The sequence below is a fragment of the Choloepus didactylus genome, chromosome 5 (assembly GCF_015220235.1).
Source record: "Choloepus didactylus isolate mChoDid1 chromosome 5, mChoDid1.pri, whole genome shotgun sequence".
NCBI lineage: Eukaryota > Metazoa > Chordata > Mammalia > Pilosa > Megalonychidae > Choloepus > Choloepus didactylus.
The window spans coordinates 36,514,314-36,541,765 of record NC_051311.1 but is presented as its reverse complement, the minus strand read 5'-3'; the positions used below and the strand labels follow the sequence as shown (position 1 = coordinate 36,541,765).

General features: G+C 39.3%; 1 protein-coding gene across 3 annotated transcripts in view; it reads right to left on the bottom strand.

The window, feature by feature from the left end:
• KMT2C (lysine methyltransferase 2C) overlaps positions 1-27,452 on the bottom strand; it is a 393,502-nt gene that overhangs the window by 201,598 nt on the left and 164,452 nt on the right. For 2 of the 3 annotated variants that reach the window (XM_037835765.1, XM_037835764.1), the window contains exon 3: positions 6,121-6,259. In XM_037835765.1, the coding sequence (XP_037691693.1) occupies positions 6,121-6,259 (139 nt within the window). The remainder of the gene's footprint in view (positions 1-6,120; positions 6,260-27,452) is intronic. The other variant, XM_037835766.1, reaches the window with a different exon arrangement.

The following is a 27,452-nucleotide window of genomic DNA, read 5'->3' as shown; positions in this document are numbered from 1 at the left end:
TAAATGTGACTATGTTCAGTAACAAAATGAAGTGAGAGAGGTAGCCAGGGCTAGATCATGCTTTGTAGGACATGGCAAGGATTTAAAAATTTAAATACAATTTTAATACTTACTATATATGTATGTATGTATGTATACAAATATAGATAAAGTAGCCATGAAAGAAAGTGAGGGGGTACCGATTTACATTTCAGAATCAACATTTTTGCAATTGTGCTACAAACAAACTGGACTGTGGAAAGGTTAAAAGAAGCAGCAGAGAAACTAGTTAGGAGGTAACCTCCTAAGGATAACAGTGGCTTGAACTAAGATGATAGGTAAGTCAAGATGGTAAGACGTTTGTTTGGGATAACTTTGGGATGCTGAGCCACAGGACACATCGATTAACTGGAATCATATATGACAAAAGATCAAAATCAAGGAATAATTTCAAAGTTTTTGGTCTAAGCAACTGGGGGAATATTGGTATTATTTACTCTGATGGGGAAATCTCAGGGAGAAGTAAATTTGGAGCAGGAGTGGGGCAGAATCAACAGTGGTTTGAATATGTACAGTCTATGTGTCTAGCATACTTTTAAATGGAGATGTCAAGCAGACAGATGTACAGAAAAGTCTGCCACTCAGGGAATGCTCAGCACTAGAAATATAGATGTGGGGTTCATTAGCACACAAATAGGAGTAATCACCAGCAGACTGAGCTTTCAAATAAAGATTAAAAATGGACAAGATATCTGAGGACTTAACCCTGAAGATTCCAACATTATAAAGGTAGAAAGTCTAGAAGAAACCAGCAAAAGATATTAAAGAGTGAGGTATGCCAAAAGCAAAAAGAAAGAAAATATTTCAAAAAGATGAAAGTAATCAGTAATTGATGATTTCACAGTTCTATTCATGTCTTTTAAAAAACGCTAAAAAAAATACAAAACTTCAGGAGTGACTTCATCAACATGCTGACATAAACAGTTACTAAAAACTTCTCTCCAGAGAGTCAATGAAAAAAAAAAAAGGCAATTCTGAATTGTTTGAAACTCTGGAGGAGGATTTAAAGTAGAGAACCACCCTGCAAATGCCAAATTGAAGAAAGAGAAGAAATACCAGGTAGGAATCTACCATCCTGGACCATCCGGTCCTCTCCCATCCCCCCTCACTCAGTCTTAGCATGAGAAAGGCACAATCAGCAGATGGGACTCCTACCAACAGGGACACAAACTATAAAATCTCTCACAGCAGTAAGACATACCCCCACTATTTGAAGACCTGAGGTCAGGTGAGGACATTTCAAGGCCCAGGTTAGTGAGGGACGAAGACACTGAGAAAACATGGACAGGGACTGTGCTTCCAGCCCTGGGTCAATGAAAGCCCTTCCACCACCCTTGAAGGAAGCAGCAGCCGGGGGCCATTTCCTTGCCTTGAGGATGGCTGGAGTACTGGGTCAGCTGAGGGACTACTCTGCCAGAGGCGAAAACCCACATCAAGCCAGACTGTGGCCAGCAAAGGGAGGGCATAGGAATCCTGCAGTTTCAGCTCATCTGTGTAGACACAGCCTGTGCTCAGAGGCAAAGCAGCTTCTGAGGACAATTAAGTTACTGAACAGTGCCATCTGCTGGACAGTAGGAAGGTGCAACGCAATTGAAACACTTTTTTAAAAAAAGTTGCTTCAGTCCCTTTCTTAGGATGACGGGAGCTGGTCTTCATGCCCTGTAGGGAAACCTGGCCCTGTTTTGGCTGATAAACAAGGAAGACCCAACTGTTAAAGCAGGGCTCTAAAATAAACCCAAGTCTTGCTGGCTGGTGGAAAATGGAGCACCACTGGAAGTCAGCAGATTTGTCAACTTCACACAGTGAACTTGCAGGGTTCCCAATGCCTACCTCCCATCCCTGCGGCAAGCCATGGTGAGCACCTGATTTTGGGGGGAAGACAGGGCAGAGCCAATCTGACAACTGGCAAGCAAGACAAAAAAAGAAAAGATAGAGAGCGAAGACAACCAACAAGAAAACCCTAGGCAAAAGAGAAAATAAGCTCCAGAATAAACTAATGAAGAAAATCAGATGCCCAGACAGCAAAAATTCATGAACCACAACAGGAAACATGAGTATACGGCCCAGTCACAGGAACACACTAACACCTCAACTGAGATTCAGGATTTCAAACAACTAATTAAAGATGTTCACACAAATCTTCTAAATCAAATTAATGAGTTGAAAGAAAATGTGACAAAAGGGATGAAGGCTATAAAGAAGACAGTGGATGACCATAAGGAAGAATTTGTAAGCCTGAAAAAAACAAACAGCAGAATTTATGGGAATGAAAGACATAACAGAACACATGAAAAACACAATGGAGACATACAACCAGATATGAAGAGGCAGAAGAAAGGAGTCATGATCTGGACAACAGGACATCTGAAATCCTACACACAAAAGAACAGACAGGGAAAAGAATGGAAAAATATAAGCAAGGTCTCAGGAGCTAAATGACAACATGAAGTGCACAAATATACGTGTTATAGGTGTATGACAACATGAAGTGCACAAATATACGTGTTATAGGTGTCCCAGAATGAGAAGGGAAGGGAAAAGAGCAGAATGAATAATAGAAGAAATAATTATTGAAAATTTCCCAACTCTTATGAAAAACCAGTGCAGCATACCCCAAACAGAACTGATACAAACAGACCTACTCCAAGACACTTACTATTCAGATTTTCAAATGTCAAAGACAAAGAAAGAATTCTGAAAGCAGCAAGAGAAAAGCAATCCATCACATACAAGGGAAGCTTGATAAGACTAAGTGCGGATCTCTCAGCAGAAACCATGCAGGCGAGAAGGCAGTGGTGTGATACATTCAAGATACTGAAAAAGAAAAACTGCCAATCAAGAATCCTGTATCTGGCAAAACTGTCCTTCAAAAATGAGGGAGAGTTTAAAATATTTACATATAAACAGACACAGAGAGAATTCATGAACAGGAGACCTCCTCTACAAGAAATACCAAAGGGAGTGCTACAGACAGATAGGAATACACAGGAGACAGAGGTTTGGAGAAGAGTCTAGAAATGAAGATATAAGGAGATAGAAAAAGAGTAGAGATCGGGTACTTGATGTTGAAGTATAGAATGTTCATGAAGGTTTATTTTATAGATCCAGAAATGGATAGCACAATACTGTGTGATGGTAGCACAATATTGTAAGTGTAATGAACAAACATGACTTTGAGTATGGTTAAAAGAAGAAGGTTAGGGGTATGCATGACACCAGAATGAAAGACAGAAGATAAAGACTCAGACTATATAACTCAGGGAAACCTAGAATGGTCAGTAATTGTGATTAAATGTAAAAATATAAGAATGTTTTTACATAAGGGAAAACAAATGAATGTCAACCTTGCAAGGTGTTGAAATGCGATGGTACTGGGGAAAAAATACAATGAATGCAAACTAGAGTCTATAGTTAACTGCAACATTGTAACATGCTTCCATTAGCTGTAACAAAGGCAATATACCAAAGCTAAATGTCTATAACGGGGGGATATAAGGGAAGGGCATGGGAATCATGTCATTGGTGCTGATGTCTGACCTTTATACTGATTTTATTATTGTTTTTCAGTTTTTCTTTTTTTTTTTTTTCTCTCCTCTTCCTCTTTCTTTGCAGAAGAAATGGAAATGTCCTCATATAGATTGTGGTGTTAAATGCATAACTATGTGATTATACCAGGAACCTTTAATTGTTAAGAGGGAATGTATGGTGTATAAATAAAACTATTTAAAACATAAACAGAGGAATACAAGTGCTGGAGAAAATGTGGAAGAAGGGATGTACGTAATCACTGTTGGTGGGGAAGTAGAATGGTGCAGTCCACCTGGAGGGCAGTGTGGTAGTTCCACTGGAAGTTAAGAATGGGGTTGCCATATGGTTCTGCAACCCTGTTATTGGGCATATACTTGGAAGATCTGGAAGGAGGGACGCGAATGGACATTTTCACAGTGGCATTTTGGGTGTCAGTATTCACAATTTGCAGTAGATGGAGGTGGCCTAAGGGTACATCGACTGAATGGAATGGCGAACTGTGGTTGTATTCAATTGTATTCAATACATATAACTGAATATTGAGCAGCTACAAGAAAGAAGGAAGTAGTGAGGTATGCAACTAGGTGAATGAACCTTGAGGACAGTATGTTAAGTGAAATAAACCAGAAATGAAAAGACAAACATTATAATAGCTCACTAACATAGACTAACTATAATGTGCAAACTTTGAGAACTGAATCTGAGAGCGTAGGTTATCAGGGGAAGGCTTATGGTAAAGGTAACCAGATTGCAAACTCTTAAAGCAGTTATATCTATTCCTGAGTTGTAATGGCTATTTCTAAATTCTAAAATGCTGAGCTGTTTGTGTATAACCTGGTCAGTCCCTGGAACTTCAAGCATTTGTGATACATGAGACTTAGAGTCAGAATTTGGCAGCTATGAATGTCAGCATCACCACATACAACATTAAAGAAGCTGAAAAAGAGATCAGACTTCAATTAGAGATATGAATGAAATGGACTTGGTCAGAATTAAGATAAATCAGACTAAAAGTTAAATGACACTATTGACAGTGTTTTTAAAACTTCAACTTCTGTGTGAGACCAAAGGAAGACAGGTTTATTTAGAGCAAAATCTGTATTTTTTGTAGTATACTATATAATGTAATTTGTATGGTCAATTTATTCAAACACTTTAATTACATGGAAATTTGAATACAGAGTGAGATCTAGTTGGTTTGTACTGGGTAGTGTGAAGCCCCAATATATACCAGAGTAATTTGGGCAGAGAATAAAAATGTATCTGCAAAGCCCCTTTAAGGTACTGGGGGAAAATGTGGAAATATTAAACTTCTCCACCTGGGGAATCACTGATATTCTCACAAACACTGGGGACTACCAATCTAATGGGCCAAGCCCTCGATCTTGGGGCTTGCCCTTGTGAAGCTTGTTACTGCAAAGGAAAGGTTTAGCCTACTTATAACTGTGCCTCAGAGTCACCCCCAGAGAACCTCTTTTGTTACTCAGATGTGCCATTCTATGCCAACTCTGCAGGTAAACTCATTGCCCTCCCCTCTACATGGGACATGACTCCCAGGGGTATATATCTCCCTGGCAAACCAGGACATGACTCCCAGGGATAACCCTGGATTCAAGGATTCAAGGAATTGAGAAAGCCTCAAGGAGGAAGAGAAATGAAACAAAATAAAGTTTCAGTGGCTGAGAGATTTCAAATGGAGTTGAGAGGACATCAGGGAGGTTATTCCTATGCGTCTGTAGTTTTTAGTGTATTGGAACAGCTAGAAGGAAATACCTGAAACTGTTGAACTGCAACCCAGTAGCACTGATTCTTAAAAATGATTGTGTAACTATATAGTCTATACTGTGAGACCATGTGATTGTGAAAACCTTGTGGCTCCCACTCCCTTTTTACCCAGTATATGGACAGATGAGTAGAAAAATGGGGACAAAAAGTAAATGAATAATAGGGAAGAATGGGGGGCATGGGATGTTTTGGGTATTCTTTTTTACTTTTATTTTTATTCTTTTTTTTTTTTTTGGTGGTAATGAAAATGTTCAAAAATTGATTGTGGTGATGAACACACAACTATATAATGGTACTGTGAACAACTGATTGTACACTTTGGATGACTGTATGGTATGTGAATATATGTCTATAAAATGGAGTTTAAAAAAATACAAGACTTCAAAGCTGAATTATATACTGATTTAAAGAATGAGGGTAATGAACGGGAGTATAAACTTAAGTATATAGGTAAGCATCACAAAATTAATACTTATGCTAAAAGTTCATAGCTATTTTTTCTGCTATAAATAGTATATAGTATTCTATACCAGAATGAGGGAACTGTAACAACACTGTAGCCTACTGCTTTGCACTACAACAGCCTAAGCACACAGACATACCTCCCCTAACTACAAACAGAGCTAATAGCCTCAAATTTAAAGCTACTACATAATAGCATTCTATCCAGATTTAGAACCTAAGCTTTTGCTCCCTGAATTTTTTCTACTCAACTCACTGCCATTCTCCCCATCACTAATATCTAACCGGTTGCATTCAATCTCTAACCTGATTTTGGCTTCCACACCAATAGAGACCATGCAGCTAGCAGATTCTTCAGACACAGAATGCTGTAGAACTGGAATTGGCTGTCTGTTGTCCACTTCTGCTTCAGCGTCCTCTTCAGCAGATTGTTCTTTGATTTCTGCTTAATGGTAAACAAGAAGATATAGAGTCAATTTTGTGTTTTTACCAACCACTGGTGCATCAATCTATAAAGCATACATTCTAATGAAGAAGGACTGAACAACAAATATGATACTTAATGGTTACAGGAAAAGTTTATGTGCAAAAGTAATTAATGGCATTGTTTATATTTATTCTGCAGGGCACAATGATAAAAATAAAGTAAAACTTAAGCAAAAGTCCTCTCTGTCAGCCTCAATTTGCTTACCTAAAAAATTAGGATACTACCATATATCCTCATTAGGTTGTTAATGAAGATTAAATGGTTTCCCTATGTCTGTTTCATTAACTGGTTTCTTTTAGACCCCTAAATACAGCCCAATGTTCTTCATATGTTCTTCTTTGAAGAACTACTTTATTATTCAGGCTTCAACAATCTCCCCTGGACATAATGGTTTCTAAATCAACATCTCTACCCCTAATAGCTCTTCTGAGTTCCAGAACCATATTTTAACTATATACTGGACATATCTAGCAACTTGAACACTAAATTCCAAAAGAAATTTGATTTCTCAGATGAGTACTTCAACCTGACTTCCTTATTTCTAATTTCTATGATTATCAAAATCTTTTAGCATCAAAACAAATTTAGGGAAGTATTTTGACAAATGAACAACTTTGAGATCTATTAATTGTTTAGTCGGCAAAAATACAAGTAATTGTAAATCCTAACAAAATCATAAAATTAATGAGGAAATAAGGAAACTCATTTTGGATTTCATATTTCAAATAACATGTTTCTATTCTCCTTTTTAAACTGAAATAGAGAAGGTGACCATAAATTAAGTGCTTATAGGGGCTCTCAACTATGGTGTCCTGTTTTCCTGTAACTGCAAAACTGATAAGAGTACCTGGAATCAGTTTTACAAATACATATGAAATTTGCATTAAACGGGGATTATAAAAGATTTGCAATATTGTACTTCAAACTTTAAGATTTCTATATGACAAAAGACCCCATGAACAAAATTTTTTAAAATGTCAAGGATTGAGAAAATATATGTAATTCATATCCCCAAAATGGTATTCAGATCCAAAATATAAATAAAGAATTCCAGAGGTCAACAAGATAAGACCAAAACCTATAGAAAAATTGGCAGAGGACAAAATCTATACTCTCCTTCCTATCTATTATGGAAGTGTTGGTAAGGCACATAACTGTCAGCTGGAGACTATTTTCTAGGCTCCTTTGCAGCTAGGCATGGCACGTTCTCACCAATAGAACATGAGCAAAAATGACTGTGCACCTTCGAAATCACTCAAAGAAATCATTTGCTCTGGACTAAGTTCTTTTTTCCCTTTCCTATGGACTAGAACATACACAAGACAGCAATCCACTTTCAATGGTGCAGATGAGGGCAAAACTCCAGAGAAAAAAATGAAAGGAGCCTAGGTTCATAAATGACTATGTAGAACAAAGACATTCCATCAGCTATCTCTCACCCTCAGAAACATTACATGAGAGAAAAATTTATTTGCTTTATTTTAGCCAATGCTGTATTTTGGATCTTTGTACAGTGGTTTAGCCTATGCCCAAATTAACATAAAAACAGTAGTGGGGAACTGCCAGGACAGAAACTTAAAATATGGGGCTTGCCCATCAGGCCACTGGAAAACTGATACTGAAATCTGAAAATTGACTGATCTATTTTATGGTGTACCAAACAATCTGATACAACCGTGACTTGCAATAACTTGGAAAGTAGGCCTATACAACCTGTAACTCTAGGTGAAGCAGCTGCAGAGACAGGTTATTTTGTGTTGCCTGCTTCCTAGTGATCTTAAACCAAAGATAGAAATGAATACAATTCTGCTGGAGAGACTCACTGTACCTAGTAAAATACTATAAAATGGCCAGATATAAAACTACCTTTACCGAAAGCATTTCATTTCTACCCAGAGATGCCCAGTGCACATGTAGTCCTTTTTTGTACCATTCCTAATTCTAGGTAACAAGAAAGAGTAGGAGTCCAGACAAGAGATAAGAAATTTAAAGAGTAATAAGAATAGCACCTCAGAAGTTTACCATCAATGAGCCAAATGGACCAGGGTCAAATGCCATTATGTTCCCTTATACTTTTCTTTATCTCAGAGCAGTTTCTTGAGTCACTCTTTTTATACCCCTACCCTTAAAATCTGTTCCTTCCAATAGGGTATGGCCTGTTTGCTCTCTTTTATGCTGCTATCTACCACTTATGCAATCTTCTACTGTCTACCACTTAATCAAACTTATTCTCAACCTAGTAAACTATAAAACATCCTAGCTTTTCCCTTTATTTTTGTCCCCTTCAGAAATACATAATCCTTTTAACATTTTTTGAGAGTTTTTATTGTTTATAGGTAAGGGAAAAGAAGTAAAAGCTATCCGTCTGCCTCTCTCTATCTTTTAAATTAGACTTGTATGGGAAAGACAAAGTTAAACGTAAATGTTATTGGTAGGTCTTCAGGTATAAAACCTTTTGAAATTAGGTTCTCTGTATATCAGAAGAGGAAAACAGATTCAGGCTGTAAGGAAATTTTTGTTTTTTTAGAAATGGGATCAGGAAAAGGTCTGATCCAGAAAGGGGATAACAGTAAGACAGCTTCAAGAGTTCACCCTGTTGTCTTCTTTCCTACAGTTATTGTTACTATTTGTTGTGCCCATGATCCTAATCTGGATTGGTTAAAGAAACAGTAGGGACTGGTGGGTTTTTGGTTTTATTTCTGGTTTGAATTTAGTTGTTTCGAACTTTTGATCTTTAAGGAGTAAGGAAAATTTGTATAACTATTTCCTAGAGAGCAGATGCAACCACAAAATAGAAATAGAAAAAGGTGTCCCTAAATATATGAAACCATAGGCAGCAATATAACCTTTTTTTAACTCTCACTCTCCATTTAACAGAATAAGTTAGATCTTACTATCTGTCAACACTGAGGCAGGGCAATTAAACTAGACTTTTTTTCTCTCTTCTCCTAGCCCAAGTCTTCAATGAATAGGCATAGATTGGCAGAACGTTAAACAGACTGCTCTGGTGAAAAATGCTGATGCCATCTGGAAGACTATGAAGCAGTGGTAACTGAGGGCAAAAATCATGATGCCAGAGCTTGGATATCTCCAGTTTACTGCTGCCTACGCCTAAAAAGTCTCTTTTGAACTCCATCCTACACTTGTGCCTAATGCAGGAAGCTAGCCGTTCAACCAATAAAATATTCCAGATTCCCTGACTCTCTTCCACTTTGCAGAGTTTTTTGTCTTTCATGGGGTACTACCATTCATTAAAAAGGCCTGCAATCCAAAATTCTGGAAATTGGAGCAGGCAGACACTTCATATATTTTAAAAATTACAGTCTGATATTTTCCTTCGATATAAAATCTCCAGTGTACCTGTCTCTTTATTTTGAACCTGACCTAAAATATAAGCAATTGTCATTTGGTCACATAATGATCTAAAAACAGAAAGGAAGAATCCACTCCAACCCTGGGAATGAAGAAAAGGGAGTGATTTTATCAATAGCCAGTACCTGTATTTACTCTCTGACCACTAGGTGGCACACCTGCAGTGGCTAACCGTACTAAAGGGTCTAATCAAGGGTAATGAAGTTTCCTTAGAGAACTTGAAGAGATTGTGCAGGTTTTAAACTACATCACCAATGTGTCAAGCATGTCTTTGGGGTCTCAAAGAAAAACTGGATCTGGCCCCTCCCCTTTATCATATATCATCTTTTAAACTTTAATTTCTACCTACCATTACCCTTAGTATAAACTAAAAGCAAAGCCTTGAATTCAAATAGTCCAGACTTCGCATTCTAGCTCAGCCATTTGCCAGCAATATGACCTTGGCAAGTTACTTAACATCATCTTAATTTAAGTTTGATTATCATTTAAAAGACAGATAGGATCAAAAAAGATAATAATGTAAAGCTCTTAGTCCAATGCCTTAAGCATATAGTGAGCAGTAGGTAAATGGTTGCTAGCCTGATTATCTTTATCTGCATTCACACACTGTGTTTTAGCTATGTATTTACTTCTCCATCTCACCAGATAGCCAACTCTTGTTATCAGATCACAAATTAAAGGCACGGTGGGAATTAATGGAAATAAAAACAACAATTATTTAATATCACCTGGCTCTAAGCTAGGGAACGAATATATCATTACATTAGAATGATTATTTACAAACCAAAACTTTGAGTAACTATACATTGCATTCATGACATTAAGTACAAAAACAGAGTCAGGATCCCTATCCTTAATGGATCCAGTTGTGAGACAGCAAATGATAACAAAAGGATACAATAACTGTCAAAATGGAAGCAGGCACAAAATATGATGGCAGTTAAGGGAAGAAGCGGAAAGGATAGCTTAGAAAGGCTTCAGAGAGGTATTAGAAACCCAGTAAAAATTAAAAGGAGAAACAGAAGTTTATCTAATAGCTCTCTTATTTAATTCTCCTCTTTTAAAATAGAATACAACACCTGATACATTATCCTCATTTGAAAGATAAGGAAACTGAGGGCTGAAAGTTAAGGAACAAGTAAAACATCTCAAAGTTAACAGGAAGAAAAAGTGGGACTAAACCCAGATCTATGTAACTCCAAAGTTTTTGTGTGTTCTTTACTCCATACTATCTGCCAGAGAACCTGACAACAGTACAAAAGTTTTATCAATAAATTAATGTTAACAAGAAATGTTAACAGCTTTGGTGGGGTCGCAGGTCTGTGAGAAATCATTTGTTGAATGTGAAGAATATTAGCTGAAAACTGAAAATACAAGAGTTTCTCTTTATTTGATTTAAACATCATTAAATAATAAAGTAGCGAGACTTATATAAAGAAATAAATATTCCACAGCTTCAATTATGGCCTCCCTTATCAAAACATAATATATTCTTTCAAAGCATCCTACTTTTTAATGAATTTTTCAAATTCATTATTGAGAGGATCTAAGATTTTGAAGGGAAAAAATCATATTTTCATTTTTACTAACCTCTAACCTTTAGAATTCTATGACAATATTTCATTACAAACATACGCAACAAATGTAGTGGTATTAGAAATACCTGTGTCTCTGTCATCAATAAAAGCCACAAATATTTTCTTATAACATTCAGTTACTGCAGATCTCACAAAATGTCATTTATCCTCACCACTACTTCAAAATTACAATTCTTAAAACTCATTGCTAAATTACTTAATTGTAATTTTTTTAAAATTCAGAATTTAAAATTTAGATTTTTACTATTTTGATATTTCAATATAATTGCTTACTTTTATAATTCTATGGTTTTTTTTTTTAATTCATTTAAAAACATTACTTGGAAAAGAGTCAATAGACTTCATCAGACTGCCAAAGGGATCAATGGCACACACCCAAAAAAGGTTAAGAATCCCTGCTCTATACCTACCATTCACAGAAGACTAAGCCCCCATAACATATTAGCATGCAAAGAAAACCGCAGAAAACTTCTACTTCCACTAATGGCAGATGAGGTAGTTCAGAACAACCCTCCCTTGAAGACAAATAAAAATGCTGAGTGAAATGTTTTAAAAAGTAAACCAGTCTCTAAAAGCATCAAAAAACTAACAAGGTAAAAAGGAATTACCAGGTCAAGAGTCAATGATGACCAGTGAAGAAGGTGAGCCTGTCGTTCACACTGTCTTTCCCAGGGAGGCATTACACAATCAAGAAGAGGTCACTGAAAGCTTGTACTTTCGACAGAGTCAAGAACAGTCCTAAAAGTCTAAAACTGTCCAGGTATGGGAGCCCTGGTAAATTACCTCACTTTGGGCAGAAACACGAAAGGACTGTACATTTACAATAAGGATAGGTGGATAATTTCCTAAAAATCTCAAATTACCTAAAGCAACTCAAAAAGAGACAGAAGACCACAAAAGATCAAGAGGCAATTGATCAGGAATCAAAAACCTTCCCCCAAAAGAAAACTCCAGGACCAGATAGCTTTTCTGTTGAATTTCATCAGAATTTGAAAAAGAATTACCAGCAACCCTGCTCAAACTCTTCTAAAACATTAAAGAGAAAGGAACACTTCCAAAGTCATTTTATGCAGTCAGCATCACCCTAAAAACAGAGCCAAATAAGATATCAGAATGAAAGAAAATTGCATACCAATATCCTTTATGAATATAGAGCCCTGGCAAAAGACGAAAAAACCAAATTCAACAGCACATTAAAAGAATTATAAGCCAAGACCAAGTGGGATTTATCCCAGGAATGCAAGAGTGGTTCAACATAAGAAAATCAATTAATGCCCACATTGAGAGAATAAAATAGAGGTAAAAAACACGAGATTATCTCAAAACATGCACAAAAGGTAGTTGACAAAATCCAGCTTTCTTGATTAAAACACTCAGAAAAATAGGCATAGACGGAACTTTCCTCAGCATCGTAAAGGCCACTTATGAAAACCCCACAGTTAACATCATACTCAATGGTAAAAGACTGAAAGCTTTTCCCCTGGATCAGGTACAAGACAAGAACGCACTCATTCACCACTGCTATTCAACGTTGTTCTGAAAGTTCTAGTCAGTTCTAGGCAACAGAAAGAAAAAAAGACATATAAATTATAAAGAAAGAAATCAAATTATCCCTATTCCCAGGTGACATGATCCTATGGTAAATAGAAAATCTCAAGGTATCTACAAGAAAGCTCCTATAAATAAATTCAGAAAATTGGCAGGGTACAATATCAACATGCAAACATCAGTAGGATTCTAACACACCAGAAATGAATAGTCCAAAAAGGACCTCCAGAAACAATTCCATTTATACCAGCAATGAAGAAAGTCAAATATATAGGAATAAATTTAACAAAGGATATAAAAGACTTGAACATGGAAAACTATGAAACATTGTTGAAAGAAATTAAAAATGGCCTAAATAAATTGAAAGACATCCCATGTTCATTAATTAGAAGACTTAATATTGTTAAAATATCAATATATCCAAAGGAATTTACAAATTCAAAGCAAAGTTGATCAAAATACCAACAGCCTTTTTTGCAGAAATGGAAAAACCTATAATCAAATTCATATTGGGGGAGGTGGGAGCTGTCAAGGGGACCTGAATTGTAAAATTCATAGGAACAAAAATAGTTGTTAGAGAACTCATTCTTCCAGATTTCAAAATTTATGACAAAGCTACAGTAATCAAAATGGTGTGGAACTGGCACGACAGACACAGAACAATGGAATCAAACTGAGAATTCAGAAATAAACCCTCACCTCTATGACTGTGATGGTTATGTTTATGTGTCAACTTGGCCAAGTATGGTGTGCAGGTGTCGGGTCAAGCAAGCACTAGCCTAACCCTTACTGCAAGGAAATCTGTGGCTGGTTAATAAATCATCAGAGTTGCGAATTCACTGCCTGCCCTAGGACATTGGGACTTGGACAATCTGCCCTAAGGAAACTGGACTCATGCATACCCATAGTTGTGAAAGATACATTTATAAAATCTTATATTTACAGGTATCTCTTGTTGGTTCTGTTTCCCTAGAGAACCCTAATACAGGTTGGTACTGGGAGTGGTTCTTGAGAAACGGAATCTTAAAATAGGCTTTTACAATTGGTTCTCTAGTCTGATTAGACTCAAAGGCACTAATGACTCCATTTCCAATCATCAAGATGGCACTGGCAGTCCATGTGTGAGCTGGCAATGGAGATACACAAAATATCACTTTTTGATACTCATAATCATACTCTTGTACAAGGCAAGGCTCTGGGGTGACAGTGTTTTTGACACCTTAAGAAAGTTTTGTGGAATTAAAAGGTATAATGATGTTGGCTAGTTCTTTTTAGATATGCTGGATAATGTTATGAGAAAGGGATGAACCAAAGGCTTCAAATTTGAAGCTTAAAACGCCGAATGACAGATGGAAAGGTTTCTATGTGTGCCCTGAAAGAAAACGTGGCCAAAGACTTGAGAAGAAAACCAGACCCAGAATCTCATTGTGCAAGTAGTCGATTTACAACATAAACTAAAATCTCAGCCTCGCAGGGCGTCTGCTGTTAAAGAAAGGGCACTGACTGGAAAAGAAAGGGATCCTGAAAATTGAGAGGAGGACATCTGGGTTGATGAAAATGGCAGTGGGGACACTGGAACCCGGCTTCTGCTGAGTCTTTGCTAGATGTGCCTGTGGTGGTCTCCCCTAAGGAAATAGCACCCCCACCTCCAGTCAGTCCTGAGGAGACAGCTACCCAACCTCCAACCTGCTTTGAGGAAAGAACTTTCCAACCTCCAATTTCCCTGAGGAGTCTACCAACCAGCCTCCACCTAAGGAGATTAAACCTTCAGTGCTTGTTAAACCTGTAATCAACTCTCCTGAGGACGCAGCCCTCACTCCTCTGCCTGGAGAGATAAATCCTGTTTCACCAGATGAAACAACAACAGAATGTACTGAGTTAACTGGGTTGAAGGATACTTCTAATTCTTTTCATGACCCACCCCCACTATCACTCTTTTCTTCAAGACCTATACCTAGACTAAAGTCCCAACAAGCCCCAAAGGGTGAGAAATAAAGTGTGACCCATGAGGAAGTACGCTATATTCCAAAAGAACTGCATGAGTTTTCCAATTTTATAGACAGAAATCAGGGGAATATGTGTGGGAATGGATATTAAGGGTGTGGGATAATGGTAGAAGGAACATAAAGTTGGATCAGGCTGAATTTATTGATATGGGCCCACTAAGCATAGATTGTGCATTCAATGTTGTAGTTCAAGGGGTTAGAAAGGGCATTAAGCGTTTGTTTGGGTGGTCAGCTGAAACATGGATCAAAAGGTGGCCAGTATTACCTGAAGTCGAAATGTCAGAACTGCCCCAAAATAATGTAGAGGAGGGGATCCAAAGGCTTAAGAGATTGGAACATTAGAGTGGATTTATCAAGAAAGACCTGCTCACACATCCAGGAATGTCCAGAGGACACACCTTTTACCAGGACTATGAGGAATAGATTTGTGAGACTAGCTCCATCATTCCTGAAGAGTTCTGTAGTCACCCTTCTCTGTAGATCAGATATTACTGTGGGAACTGCTGTCATTGAGCTGGAATACTTAAACACAATAGGGTTAATTGAAATCCGAGTTGGCAGAAGCCACAGGGCAGCAGTTAATTGGCAAAGACAAGGTGGGCATGGCTACCATTATGGACAGCAGGCTCAAAGCAGCAATCAAAACAATCTGACTCGCAGAGAATTATGGTGTTGGCTAGTAGATCATGGAGTACCTAGAAGTAAAAGAGATGGGCAGTCTACTAAATTCTTGTTTTATCTAGCAGAATTCTAAGTCAAGTGAACAAAAGTCTAAACTGAATTACAAAAACACAGTGCCACGGCCCCTTAATCAATTCCCAGACTTGAGACAGTTTACAGACCCAGAACCCCTTGAATAAGGGGAAAGCCAGGTACCCTTGGGGAAGGACCCTGTTACAGTGCCCAAAATTTATACAGCTCATCTTCCTCCCAGCCTACCCAAGGAGACCTATGACCTTTACCAGGGTAACGGCACTGGGGAAAAGGAAATGATTAGATATTTCAGGGAGACCCAAAACGTCACTCTAGTCTGCAACTCAGAGTAGGACCTTATGGAGGTCAGGTGATCAATGGAGTTTTAGCTCAGGTCCATCTCACAGTAGGTTCAGTGGGTCCCCAGACCCATTCTGTGGTTATTTCCCCAGTTTGGAATGCATAATTGGAATAGACATACTCACCAACTGGCAGAATCCATACACTGGTTCCCCCACTAGTGGTGTGGCGGCTATTATGGTAGAAAAGGCCAAGTGGAAGCCACTAGAACTGCCCCTGCCTAAAAAAAACAGTAAACCAAAAGCAATACCGGATTCCTGGAGGGACTGCAGAGATTAATGCCACTCTTAAGGATCTGAAGGATTTAGGGGTGGTCATTCCCACCACATCCCCATTCAACTCTCCTATTTGGCCTGTGCAGAAAACAGATGGGTCTGAGAGGATGACAGTGGATTATCGTAAGCTTAACCAGGTGTTGACTCCAATTGCAGCTGCTATTCCAGACATGGTATCATTGTATGAACAAATTAACACATCCCCTAGTACCTGGTATGCAGCTACTGATCTGGCAAATTCTTTTTTCAAAATAGCTGTTAGTAAGAACCACCAGAAACAATGTGCATTCAACCAGCAAGGCCAGCAGTATACCTTCACTGTCCTACCTCAGGGGTATATCAACTCTCCAGTCCTATGTCATACTATTGTCCGCAGGGATCTTGATCCTTTCTCCTTCCACAGGACATCACACTGGTCCATTATATTGAAGATATGGTGATTGGACCTAGTGAGCAAGAAGTAGCAACTACTCTAGATTTGTTGGTAAGGCATTTGTGTGTCAGAGGATGGGAGATAAATCCAATAAAAATATAGGGGCCTTCCACCTTGGTAAAATTTCTAGGTGTCTAGTGATGCGGGGCATGTCAAGGTATCCTTCTAAGGTGAAGGATAACCTATTGTATCTGGCCCCTCCTATGACTAAAAAAGAGGCACAATGCCTAGTTGGCCTCTTAGGATTTTGGAGACAACATATTCCTCATTTGGGTGTGCTACTCCAACTCATTTACCGAGTGACCAGAAAAGCTTCTAGTTTTGAGTGGGGACTGCAAGAAGAGGAGTCTCTGTGACAGGTCCAGGCTGCTGCGCAAGCTGCCCTGCCACTTGGACCATATGATCCAACTGATTCAATGGTCTGGAAGTGTCAGTGGCAAATAGAGATGCCACTTGGAGCCCTGGTCGGCTCCTATAGGAGAATCACAATGCAGTCTCTTTGGATTCTGGAGTAAAGCCTTACTTACCATCCTCTGCAGACAATTACTCTCCTTTTGAGAAACAGCTTTTGGCCTGCTACTGGGTCTTAGGAGAGACAGAATGCTTAACCATGGGCCATCAGGTTAACATGAGACCTGAGTTACCTATCCTGAGCTGGGTGTTGTCCAACTCACTAAGCCATAAAGTTTGGTGTGCAAAGCAGCACTCCATCATAAAATGGAAATGGTATACACAAGATAGGGCTGAAGCGGGTCCTGAAGGAACAAGTAAGTTACATGAGGAAGTGGCCCAAATGCCCATGGCCCCCACTCCTGCCACAATATCTTCTCTTTCCCAGCCCACAGCTATGACCTCTTGGGGAGTTCCTTACAATCAGTGGACTGAGGAAGAGAAAACTCATGCCTGGTTTACAGATGATTTTATACAATATGCAGGTACTACCCGAAAGTAGATAGCTGCAGCACTGCAGCCCCTTTCTGGGTTGTCCCTGAAGGACAGTGGTGAGGGGAATCCTCCCAGTGGGCAGAACTTTGAGCAGTGCACCTAGTTGTTCATTTTGCTTGGAAGGAGAACTGGCCAGACGTGCATTTGTATACTGATTCATGGTCTGTTGCTAATGGTTTGGCTGCTGGTCAGGGACTTGGAAGGAACATGATTGGAAGATTGGTGACAAAGAAGTCTGAGGAAGAGGTACGTGGATAGACCTTTCTGAGTGGGTAAAAAACATGAAGGTATTTGTGTCCCATGTGGATGCTCACCAGAGGTAACTTCAAAAGAGGAAAACTTTAATAATCAAGTAGATAAGATGAACCGTTCAGTGGATACTAGTCAGCCTCTTTCCCCAGCCACTCTGGTCAATGCCCAATAGGCTCATGAAAAAAGTGGTTATGGCAGTAGGGATGGAGGTTATGCATGGGCTCAGCAACATGGACTTCCACTCACCAAGGCTGACCTGGCCACAGCCACTGCTGAATGCTCACTCTACCAGCAGCAGAGACTCACACTCAGTCCCTGATATGGCACCATTCCCCGAGGTGTTCAGCCTGCTACCTGGTGGCAGGTTGATTACACTGGGCCACTTCCATTATGGAAGGAGCAGCGATTTGTTCTCACTGGAATAGGCACATACTCCGGATATGGGTTTGCCTTCCCTCCACGCAATGCTTCTGCCAAAACTACCATATGTGGACTTAAGGAATGCCTTATCTACCATCATGGAATTCTACACAGCATTGCTCCTGACCAAGGAACTCACTTCACAGCTAATGAAGTGAGGGAATGGGCACATGCTCATGGAATCTCTGGACTTACAATGTTCCCTATCATCCAGAGGCAGCTGGGTTGATAGAACAGTGGAATGGCCTATTGAAGACTCAATTACAGCACCAACTAGGTGGCAATACCTTGCAGGGCAGGGGCAGTGTTCTCCAGGGGGCTGGGTATGCTCTGAATCAGTGTCCACTCTATGGGGCTGTTTCTCCCATAGCCAGGATTCACGGGTCCAGGAAGCAAGGAGTAGAAATGGGAGTGGCACCAATCACTATCACACCTAGTGATCCACTAGGAAAATTTTTGCTTCCTGTCCCTGCAATCTTAAGCTCTGTTGGTCCAAAAGGAGGAGTACTTCCAGCAGGAAACACAACAATAACTCCATTGAACTGGAAGTTAAGACTGCCACCTGGCCACTTTAGGCTTCTCATGTCTTTGAATCAATAGGCAAGGAGGGGGATTACTGTACTGGCTGGGGTGATTCACCCTGATTATCAATAGGAAATAGGACTGCAAGTACACAAAAGAGGTAAAGAAGAATTTTCCTAGAATACAGGAGATCCTCTAGGGTGTCTCTTAGTACTACCATAATAAGGACTATGATGGCATGACTATCTCCTCCTTGTTTGTTATGGCTCTATTGTTCATTTCATAGTATTTAAAATATAGGAAATCAAGTTTAAGAGTCAATGTTACCCAAGAACTTACACCCTATTCTGGAGAGATTTAGTGCATTTCTGGTTGTACACAGGACAGGTGAGTACTGTTAGGTGAAACATATGTCTGTTATTATGTTCTATTTAGAGATTAAGTATGGTTTAAAGTTATGTGTATAGCTGCCAAGCTGACAAGGGGTGGGCTGTAATGGTTAGGTTTATGTGTCAACTTGGCCAGGAGATGGTGCCCAGCTGTCTGGTCAAACAAGCACTGGCCTAACCGTTAAGGCAGGGACATTTGTGGCTGATTAATAATCCAGAAGGCAGGTTTATTAAATCATCAGTCAATTGACTGAATCTGTGGCTGATTACATCAATGAAGGGCATAATTCTGCAATGAGAGAATTTAATCAGCTGGATTTAATACAATCAGTTGAACACATTTAAAGGAGAAGAAGAGACTTGATAAGTGGATGAATAAGAGGAAGAGGAAATAGCAAGTGAAAAGGTCCTGAGGCAGGAACATACCTAGTATGATCAAAAAACACTAAGAGAGGAAAGTAGGTAAAAAGCCAGGAACTGCGTGGACTGGACACCACAGAGCAATCTGTCTTTGGGCATACTTCATACAACACTCATGAAAACGTGGAACTGCTGAGATCAGCGAAATCTGTAAGTTTTTGCGGCCAGGGGACCCGCGCCCCTCCCTGCCAGGCTCAGTCCCGGGGGAGGAGGGGCTGTCAGCTCCAGGAAGGAGAAGGGAGAATTGCAGTGGCTGCTCTTACCGGAAACTCATTCTACTGATTCAAACTCCAACCATAGATAGACTGAGGCCAGACACCAGAGACTCTGAGAGCAGCCAGCCCAGCAGAGAGGAGACAGGCATAGAAAAAAAACAACACGAAAAACTCCAAAATAAAAGCAGAGGATTTTTGGAGTTCTGGTGAACACAGAAAGGGGAAGGGCGGAGATCAGGCCTTGAGGCGCATATGCAAATCCCGAAGCAAGGCTGATCTCTCTGCCCTGGGCACTTTTCCTTAATGGCCCTGGTTGCTTTGTCTATTAGCATTTCAATAACCCATTAGATCTCTGAGGAGGGCCGTTTCTTTTTTTTTTTTTTTTTTTTTTTTTTTTTTTTAAATCCTTTTTGCTTTTTCTAAAACAATTACTCTAAGAAGCTCAATACAGAAAGCTTCAAAGAATTGAAATCTGGGCACGTCAAGTCAAGAGCAGAACTAAGAGAGCTCTGAGACAAAAGGCAATAATCCAGTGGCTGAGAAAATTCACTAAACAACACAACTTCCCAAGAAAAGGGGGGTGTCCGCTCACAGCCACCATCCTGGTGGACAGGAAACACTCCTGCCCATCGCCAGCCCCATAGCCCAGAGCTGCCCCAGACAACCCAGTGTGACGGAAGTGCTTCAAATAACAGGCACACACCACAAAACTGGGCGTGGACATTAGCCTTCCCTGCAACCTCAGCTGAATGTCCCAGAGCTGGGAAGGGGGAGCAGTGTGAATTAACAGAGCCCCATTCAGCCATCATTTGAGCAGACTGGGAGCCTCCCAACACAGCCCAGCAGCCCAGAACTGCCCTGGGGGGACAGCACTCACCTGCGACATAGCACAGTCATCCCTCAACAGAGGACCCGGGGTGCACAGCCTGGAAGAGGGGCCCACTTGCAAGTCTCAGGAGCCATACGCCAATACCAAAGACTTGTGGGTCAGTGGCAGAGACAAACTGTGGCAGGACTGAACTGAAGGATTAGACTATTGCAGTAGCTTTAAAACTCTAGGATCATCAGGGAGATTTGATTGTTAGGGCCACCCCCCCTCCCCGACTGCCCAGAAACACGCCCCACATACAGGGCAGGCAACACCAACTACACACGCAAGCTTGGGACACCAATTGGGCCCCACAAGACTCACTCCCCCACTCACCAAAAAGGCTAAGCAGGGGAGATCTGGCTTGTGGAGAACAGGTGGCTCGTGGACGCCACCTGCTGGTTAGTTAGAGAAAGTGTACTCCACGAAGCTGTAGATCTGATAAATTAGAGATAAGGACTTCAACTGGTCTACAAACCCTAAAAGAACCCTATCAAGGTCAGCAAATGCCACGAGGCCAAAAACAACAGAAAATTATAAAGCATATGAAAAAACCAGACGATATGGATAACCCAAGCCCAAGCACCCAAATCAAAAGACCAGAAGAGACACACCTAGAGCAGCTACTCAAAGAACTAAAGATGAACAATGAGACCCTAGTACGGGATATGAAGGAAATCAAGAAGACCCTAGAAGAGCATAAAGAAGACATTGCAAGACTAAATAAAAAAATGGATGATCTTATGGAAATTAAAGAAACTGTTGACCAAATTAAAAAGATTCTGGACACTCATAGTACAAGACTAGAGGAAGTTGAACAACGAATCAGTGACCTGGAAGATGACAGAATGGAAAATGAAAACATAAAAGAAAGAATGGGGAAAAAAATTGAAAAACTCGAAATGGACCTCAGGGATATGATAGATAATATGAAACGTCCGAATATAAGACTCATTGGTGTCCCAGAAGGGGAAGAAAAGGGTACAGGTCTAGGAAGAGTATTCAAAGAAATTGTTGGGGAAAACTTCCCAAATCTTCTAAACAACATAAATACACAAATCATAAATGCTCAGCGAACTCCAAATAGAATAAATCCAAAAAAACCCACTCCGAGACATATACTGATCACACTGTCAAACATAGAAGAGAAGGAGCAAGTTCTGAAAGCAGCAAGAGAAAAGCAATTCACCACATACAAAGGAAACAGCATAAGACTAAGTAGCGACTACTCAGCAGCCACCATGGAGGCGAGAAGGCAGTGGCACGATATATTTAAAATTCTGAGTGAGAGGAATTTCCAGCCAAGAATACTTTATCCAGCAAAGCTCTCCTTCAAATTTGAGGGAGAGCTTAAATTTTTCACAGACAAAGAAATGCTGAGAGAATTTGCTAACAAGAGACCTGCCCTACTGGAGATACTAAAGGGAGCCCTACAGACAGAGAAACAAAGACAGGACAGAGAGACTTGGAGAAAGGTTCAGTACTAAAGAGATTCGGTATGGGTACAATAAAGGATATTAATAGAGAGAGGGAAAAATATGGCAAACATAATCCAAAGGATAAGATGGCCGATTCAAGAAATGCCTTCACGGTTTTAACGTTGAATGTAAATGGATTAAACTCCCCAATTAAAAGATATAGATTCGCAGAATGGATCAAAAAAATGAACCATCAATATGTTGCATACAAGAGACTCATCTTAGACACAGGGACACAAAGAAACTGAAAGTGAAAGGATGGAAAAAAATATTTCATGCAAGCTACAGCCAAAAGAAAGCAGGTGTAGCAATATTAATCTCAGATAAAATAGACTTCAAATGCAGGGATGTTTTGAGAGACAAAGAAGGCCACTACATACTAATAAAAGGGGCAATTCAGCAAGAAGAAATAACAATCGTAAATGTCTATGCACCCAATCAAGGTGCCCACAAAATACATGAGAGAAACATTGGCAAAACTAAAGGAAGCAATTGATGTTTCCACAATAATTGTGGGAGACTTCAACACATCACTCTCTCCTATAGATAGATCAACCAGACAGAAGACCAATAAGGAAATTGAAAACCTAAACAATCTGATAAATGAATTAGATTTAACAGACATCTACAGGACATTACATCCCAAATCACCAGGATACACATACTTTTCTAGTGCTCACGGAACTTTCTCCAGAATAGATCATATGCTGGGACATAAAACAAGCCTCAATAAATTTAAAAAGATTGAAATTATTCAAAGCACATTCTCTGACCACAATGGAATACAATTAGAAGTCAATAACCATCAGAGACTTAGAAAATTCACAAATACCTGGAGGTTAAACAACACACTCCTAAACAATCAGTGGGTTAAAGAAGAAATAGCAAGAGAAATTGCTAAATATATAGAGACGAATGAAAATGAGAACACAACATACCAAAACCTATGGGATGCAGCAAAAGCAGTGCTAAGGGGGAAATTTATAGCACTAAACGCATATATTAAAAAGGAAGAAAGAGCCAAAATCAAAGAACTAATGGATCAACTGAAGAAGCTAGAAAATGAACAGCAAACCAATCCTAAACCAAGTACAAGAAAAGAAATCACAAGGATTAAAGCAGAAATAAATGACATAGAGAACAAAAAAACAATAGAAAGGATAAATATCACCAAAAGTTGGTTCTTTGAGAAGATCAACAAGATTGACAAGCCCCTAGCTAGACTGACAAAATCAAAAAGAGAGAAGACCCATATAAACAAAATAATGAATGAAAAAGGTGACATAACTGCAGATCCTGAAGAAATTAAAAAAATTATAAGAGGATATTATGAACAACTGTATGGCAACAAACTGGATAATGTAGAAGAAATGGACAATTTCCTGGAAACATATGAACAACCTAGACTAACCAGAGAAGAAATAGAAGACCTCAACCAACCCATCACAAGCAAAGAGATCCAATCAGTCATCAAAAATCTTCCCACAAATAAATGCCCAGGGCCAGATGGCTTCACAGGGGAATTCTACCAAACTTTCCAGAAAGAACTGACACCAATCTTACTCAAACTCTTTCAAAACATTGAAAAAAATGGAACACTACCTAATTCATTTTATGAAGCTAACATCAATCTAATACCAAAACCAGGCAAAGATGCTACAAAAAAGGAAAACTACCGGCCAATCTCCCTAATGAATATAGATGCAAAAATCCTCAACAAAATACTTGCAAATCGAATCCAAAGACACATTAAAAAAATCATACACCATGACCAAGTGGGGTTCATTCCAGGCATGCAAGGATGGTTCAACATAAGAAAAACAATCAATGTATTACAACACATTAAAAACTCGAAAGGGAAAAATCAATTGATCATCTCAATAGATGCTGAAAAAGCATTTGACAAAATCCAACATCCGTTTTTGATAAAAACACTTCAAAAGGTAGGAATTGAAGGAAACTTCCTCAACATGATAAAGAGCATATATGAAAAACCCACAGCCAGCATAGTACTCAATGGTGAGAGACTGAAAGCCTTCCCTCTAAGATCAGGAACAAGACAAGGATGCCCGCTGTCACCACTGTTATTCAACATTGTGCTGGAAGTGCTAGCCAGGGCAATCCGGCAAGACAAAGAAATAAAAGGCATCCAAATTGGAAAAGAAGAAGTAAAACTGTCATTGTTTGCAGATGATATGATCTTATATCTAGAAAACCCTGAGAAATCAACGATACACCTACTAGAGCTAATAAACAAATTTAGCAAAGTAGCGGGATACAAGATTAATGCACATAAGTCAGTAATGTTTCTATATGCTAGAAATGAACAAACTGAAGAGACACTCAAGAAAAAGATACCATTTTCAATAGCAACTAAAAAAATCAAGTACCTAGGAATCAACTTAACCAAAGATGTAAAAGACCTATACAAAGAAAACTACATAACTCTACTAAAAGAAATAGAAGGGGACCTTAAAAGATGGAAAAATATTCCATGTTCATGGATAGGAAGGCTAAATGTCATTAAGATGTCAATTCTACCCAAACTCATCTACAGATTCAATGCAATCCCAATCAAAATTCCAACAACCTACTTTGCAGACTTGGAAAAGCTAGTTATCAAATTTATTTGGAAAGGGAAGATGCCTCGAATTGCTAAAGACACTTTAAAAAAGAAAAACGAAGTGGGAGGACTTACACTCCCTGACTTTGAAGCTTATTATAAAGCCACAGTTGCCAAAACAGCATGGTACTGGCACAAAGATAGACATATAGATCAATGGAATCGAATTGAGAATTCAGAGATAGACCCTCAGATCTATGGCCGACTGATCTTTGATAAGGCCCCCAAAGTCACCGAACTGAGCCATAATGGTCTTTTCAACAAATGGGGCTGGGAGAGTTGGATATCCATATCCAAAAGAATGAAAGAGGACCCCTACCTCACCCCCTACACAAAAATTAACTCAAAATGGACCAAAGATCTCAATATAAAAGAAAGTACCATTAAACTCCTAGAAGATAATGTAGGAAAACATCTTCAAGACCTTGTATTAGGAGGCCACTTCCTAGACTTTACACCCAAAGCACAAGCAACAAAAGAGAAAATAGATAAATGGGAACTCCTCAAGCTTAGAAGTTTCTGCACCTCAAAGGAATTTCTCAAAAAGGTAAAGAGGCAGCCAACTCAATGGGAAAAAATTTTTGGAAACCATGTATCTGACAAAAGACTGATATCTTGCATATACAAAGAAATCCTACAACTCAATGACAATAGTACAGACAGCCCAATTATAAAATGGGCAAAAGATATGAAAAGACAGTTCTCTGAAGAGGAAATACAAATGGCCAAGAAACACATGAAAAAATGTTCAGCTTCACTAGCTATTAGAGAGATGCAAATTAAGACCACAATGAGATACCATCTAACACCGGTTAGAATGGCTGCCATTAAACAAACAGGAAACTACAAATGCTGGAGGGGATGTGGAGAAATTGGAACTCTTATTCATTGTTGGTGGGACTGTATAATGGTTCAGCCACTCTGGAAGTCAGTCTGGCAGTTCCTTAGAAAACTAGAGATAGAGCTACCATTCGATCCAGCGATTGCACTTCTCGGGATATACCCGGAAGATCGGAAAGCAGTGACACGAACAGATATCTGCACGCCAATGTTCATAGCGGCATTATTCACAATTGCCAAGAGATGGAAACAACCCAAATGTCCATCAACAGATGAGTGGATAAATAAAATGTGGTATATACACACGATGGAATACTACGCGGCAGTAAGAAGGAATGATCTGGTGAAACATATGACAACATGGATGAACCTTGAAGACATAATGCTGAGCGAAATAAGCCAGGCACAAAAAGAGAAATATTATATGCTACCACTAATGTGAACTTTGAAAAATGTAAAACAAATGGTTTATAATGTAGAATGTAGGGGAACTAGCAGTAGAGAGCAATTAAGGAAGGGGGAACAATAATCCAAGAAGAACAGATAAGCTATTTAACGTTCTGGGGATGCCCAGAAATGACTATGGTCTGTTAATTTCTGATGGATGTAGTAGGAACAAGTTCACTGAAATGTTGCTATAGTATGTAACTTTCTTGGGGTAAAGTAGGAACATGTTGGAAGTTAAGCAGTTATCTTAGGTTAGTTGTCTTTTTCTTACTCCCTTGCTATGGTCTCTTTGAAATGTTCTTTTATTGTATGTTTGTTTTCTTTTTAACTTTTTTTTTCATACAGTTGATTTGAAAAAAGAAGGGAAAGTTAAAAAAAAAAAAAAAGAAAAAAGACAAACAAGGAAAAAAAAAAAAAAAAAAAAACGATTTAGTGCCCCCTTGAGGAGCCGGTGGAGAATGCAGGGGTATTCGCCTACCCCACCACCATGGTTGCTAACATGACCACAGACATAGGGGACTGGTGGTTTGATGGGTTGAGCCCTCTACCATAAGTTTTACCCTTGGGAAGACGGTTGCTGCAAAGGAGAGGCTAGGCCTCCCTGTATTTGTGCCTAAGAGTCTCCTCCTGAATGCCTCTTTGTTGCTCAGATGTGGCCCTCTCTCTCTGGCTAAGCCAACTTGAAAGGTGAAATCACTGCCCTCCCCCCTACGTGGGATCAGACACCCAGGGAAGTGAATCTCCCTGGCAACGTGGAATATGACTCCCGGGGAGGAATGTAGACCCGGCATCGTGGGATGGAGAACATCTTCTTGACCAAAAGGGGGATGTGAAAGGAAATGAAATAAGCTTCAGTGGCAGAGAGATTCCAAAACGAGCCGAGAGATCACTCTGGTGGGCACTCTTACGCACACTTTAGACAACCTTTTTTAGGTTCTAAAGAATTGGGGTAGCTGGTGGTGGATACCTGAAACTATTAAACTACAACCCAGAACCCATGAATCTCGAAGACAGTTGTATAAAAATGTAGCTTATGAGGGGTGACAGTGGGATTGGGAATGCCATAAGGACCAAACTCCACTTTGTCAAGTTTATGGATGGATGTGTAGAAAAGTAGGGGAAGCAAACAAACAGACAAAGGTACCTAGTGTTCTTTTTTACTTCAATTGCTCTTTTTCACTCTAATTATTATTCTTGTTATTTTTGTGTGTGTGCTAATGAAGGTGTCAGGGATTGATTTAGGTGATGAATGTACAACTATGTAATGGTACTGTAAACAATCGAAAGTACAATTTGTTTTGTATGACTGCGTGGTATGTGAATATATCTCAATAAAATGATGATTAAAAAAAAAAAAAAAAAAAAAAAAAAAAAAAAAAATAAAGGAGAAGAAGAGAACCTTCACTTCTTTGGCTAGCCAGCGTCTCCTGAGGAGTTCATCAAACAC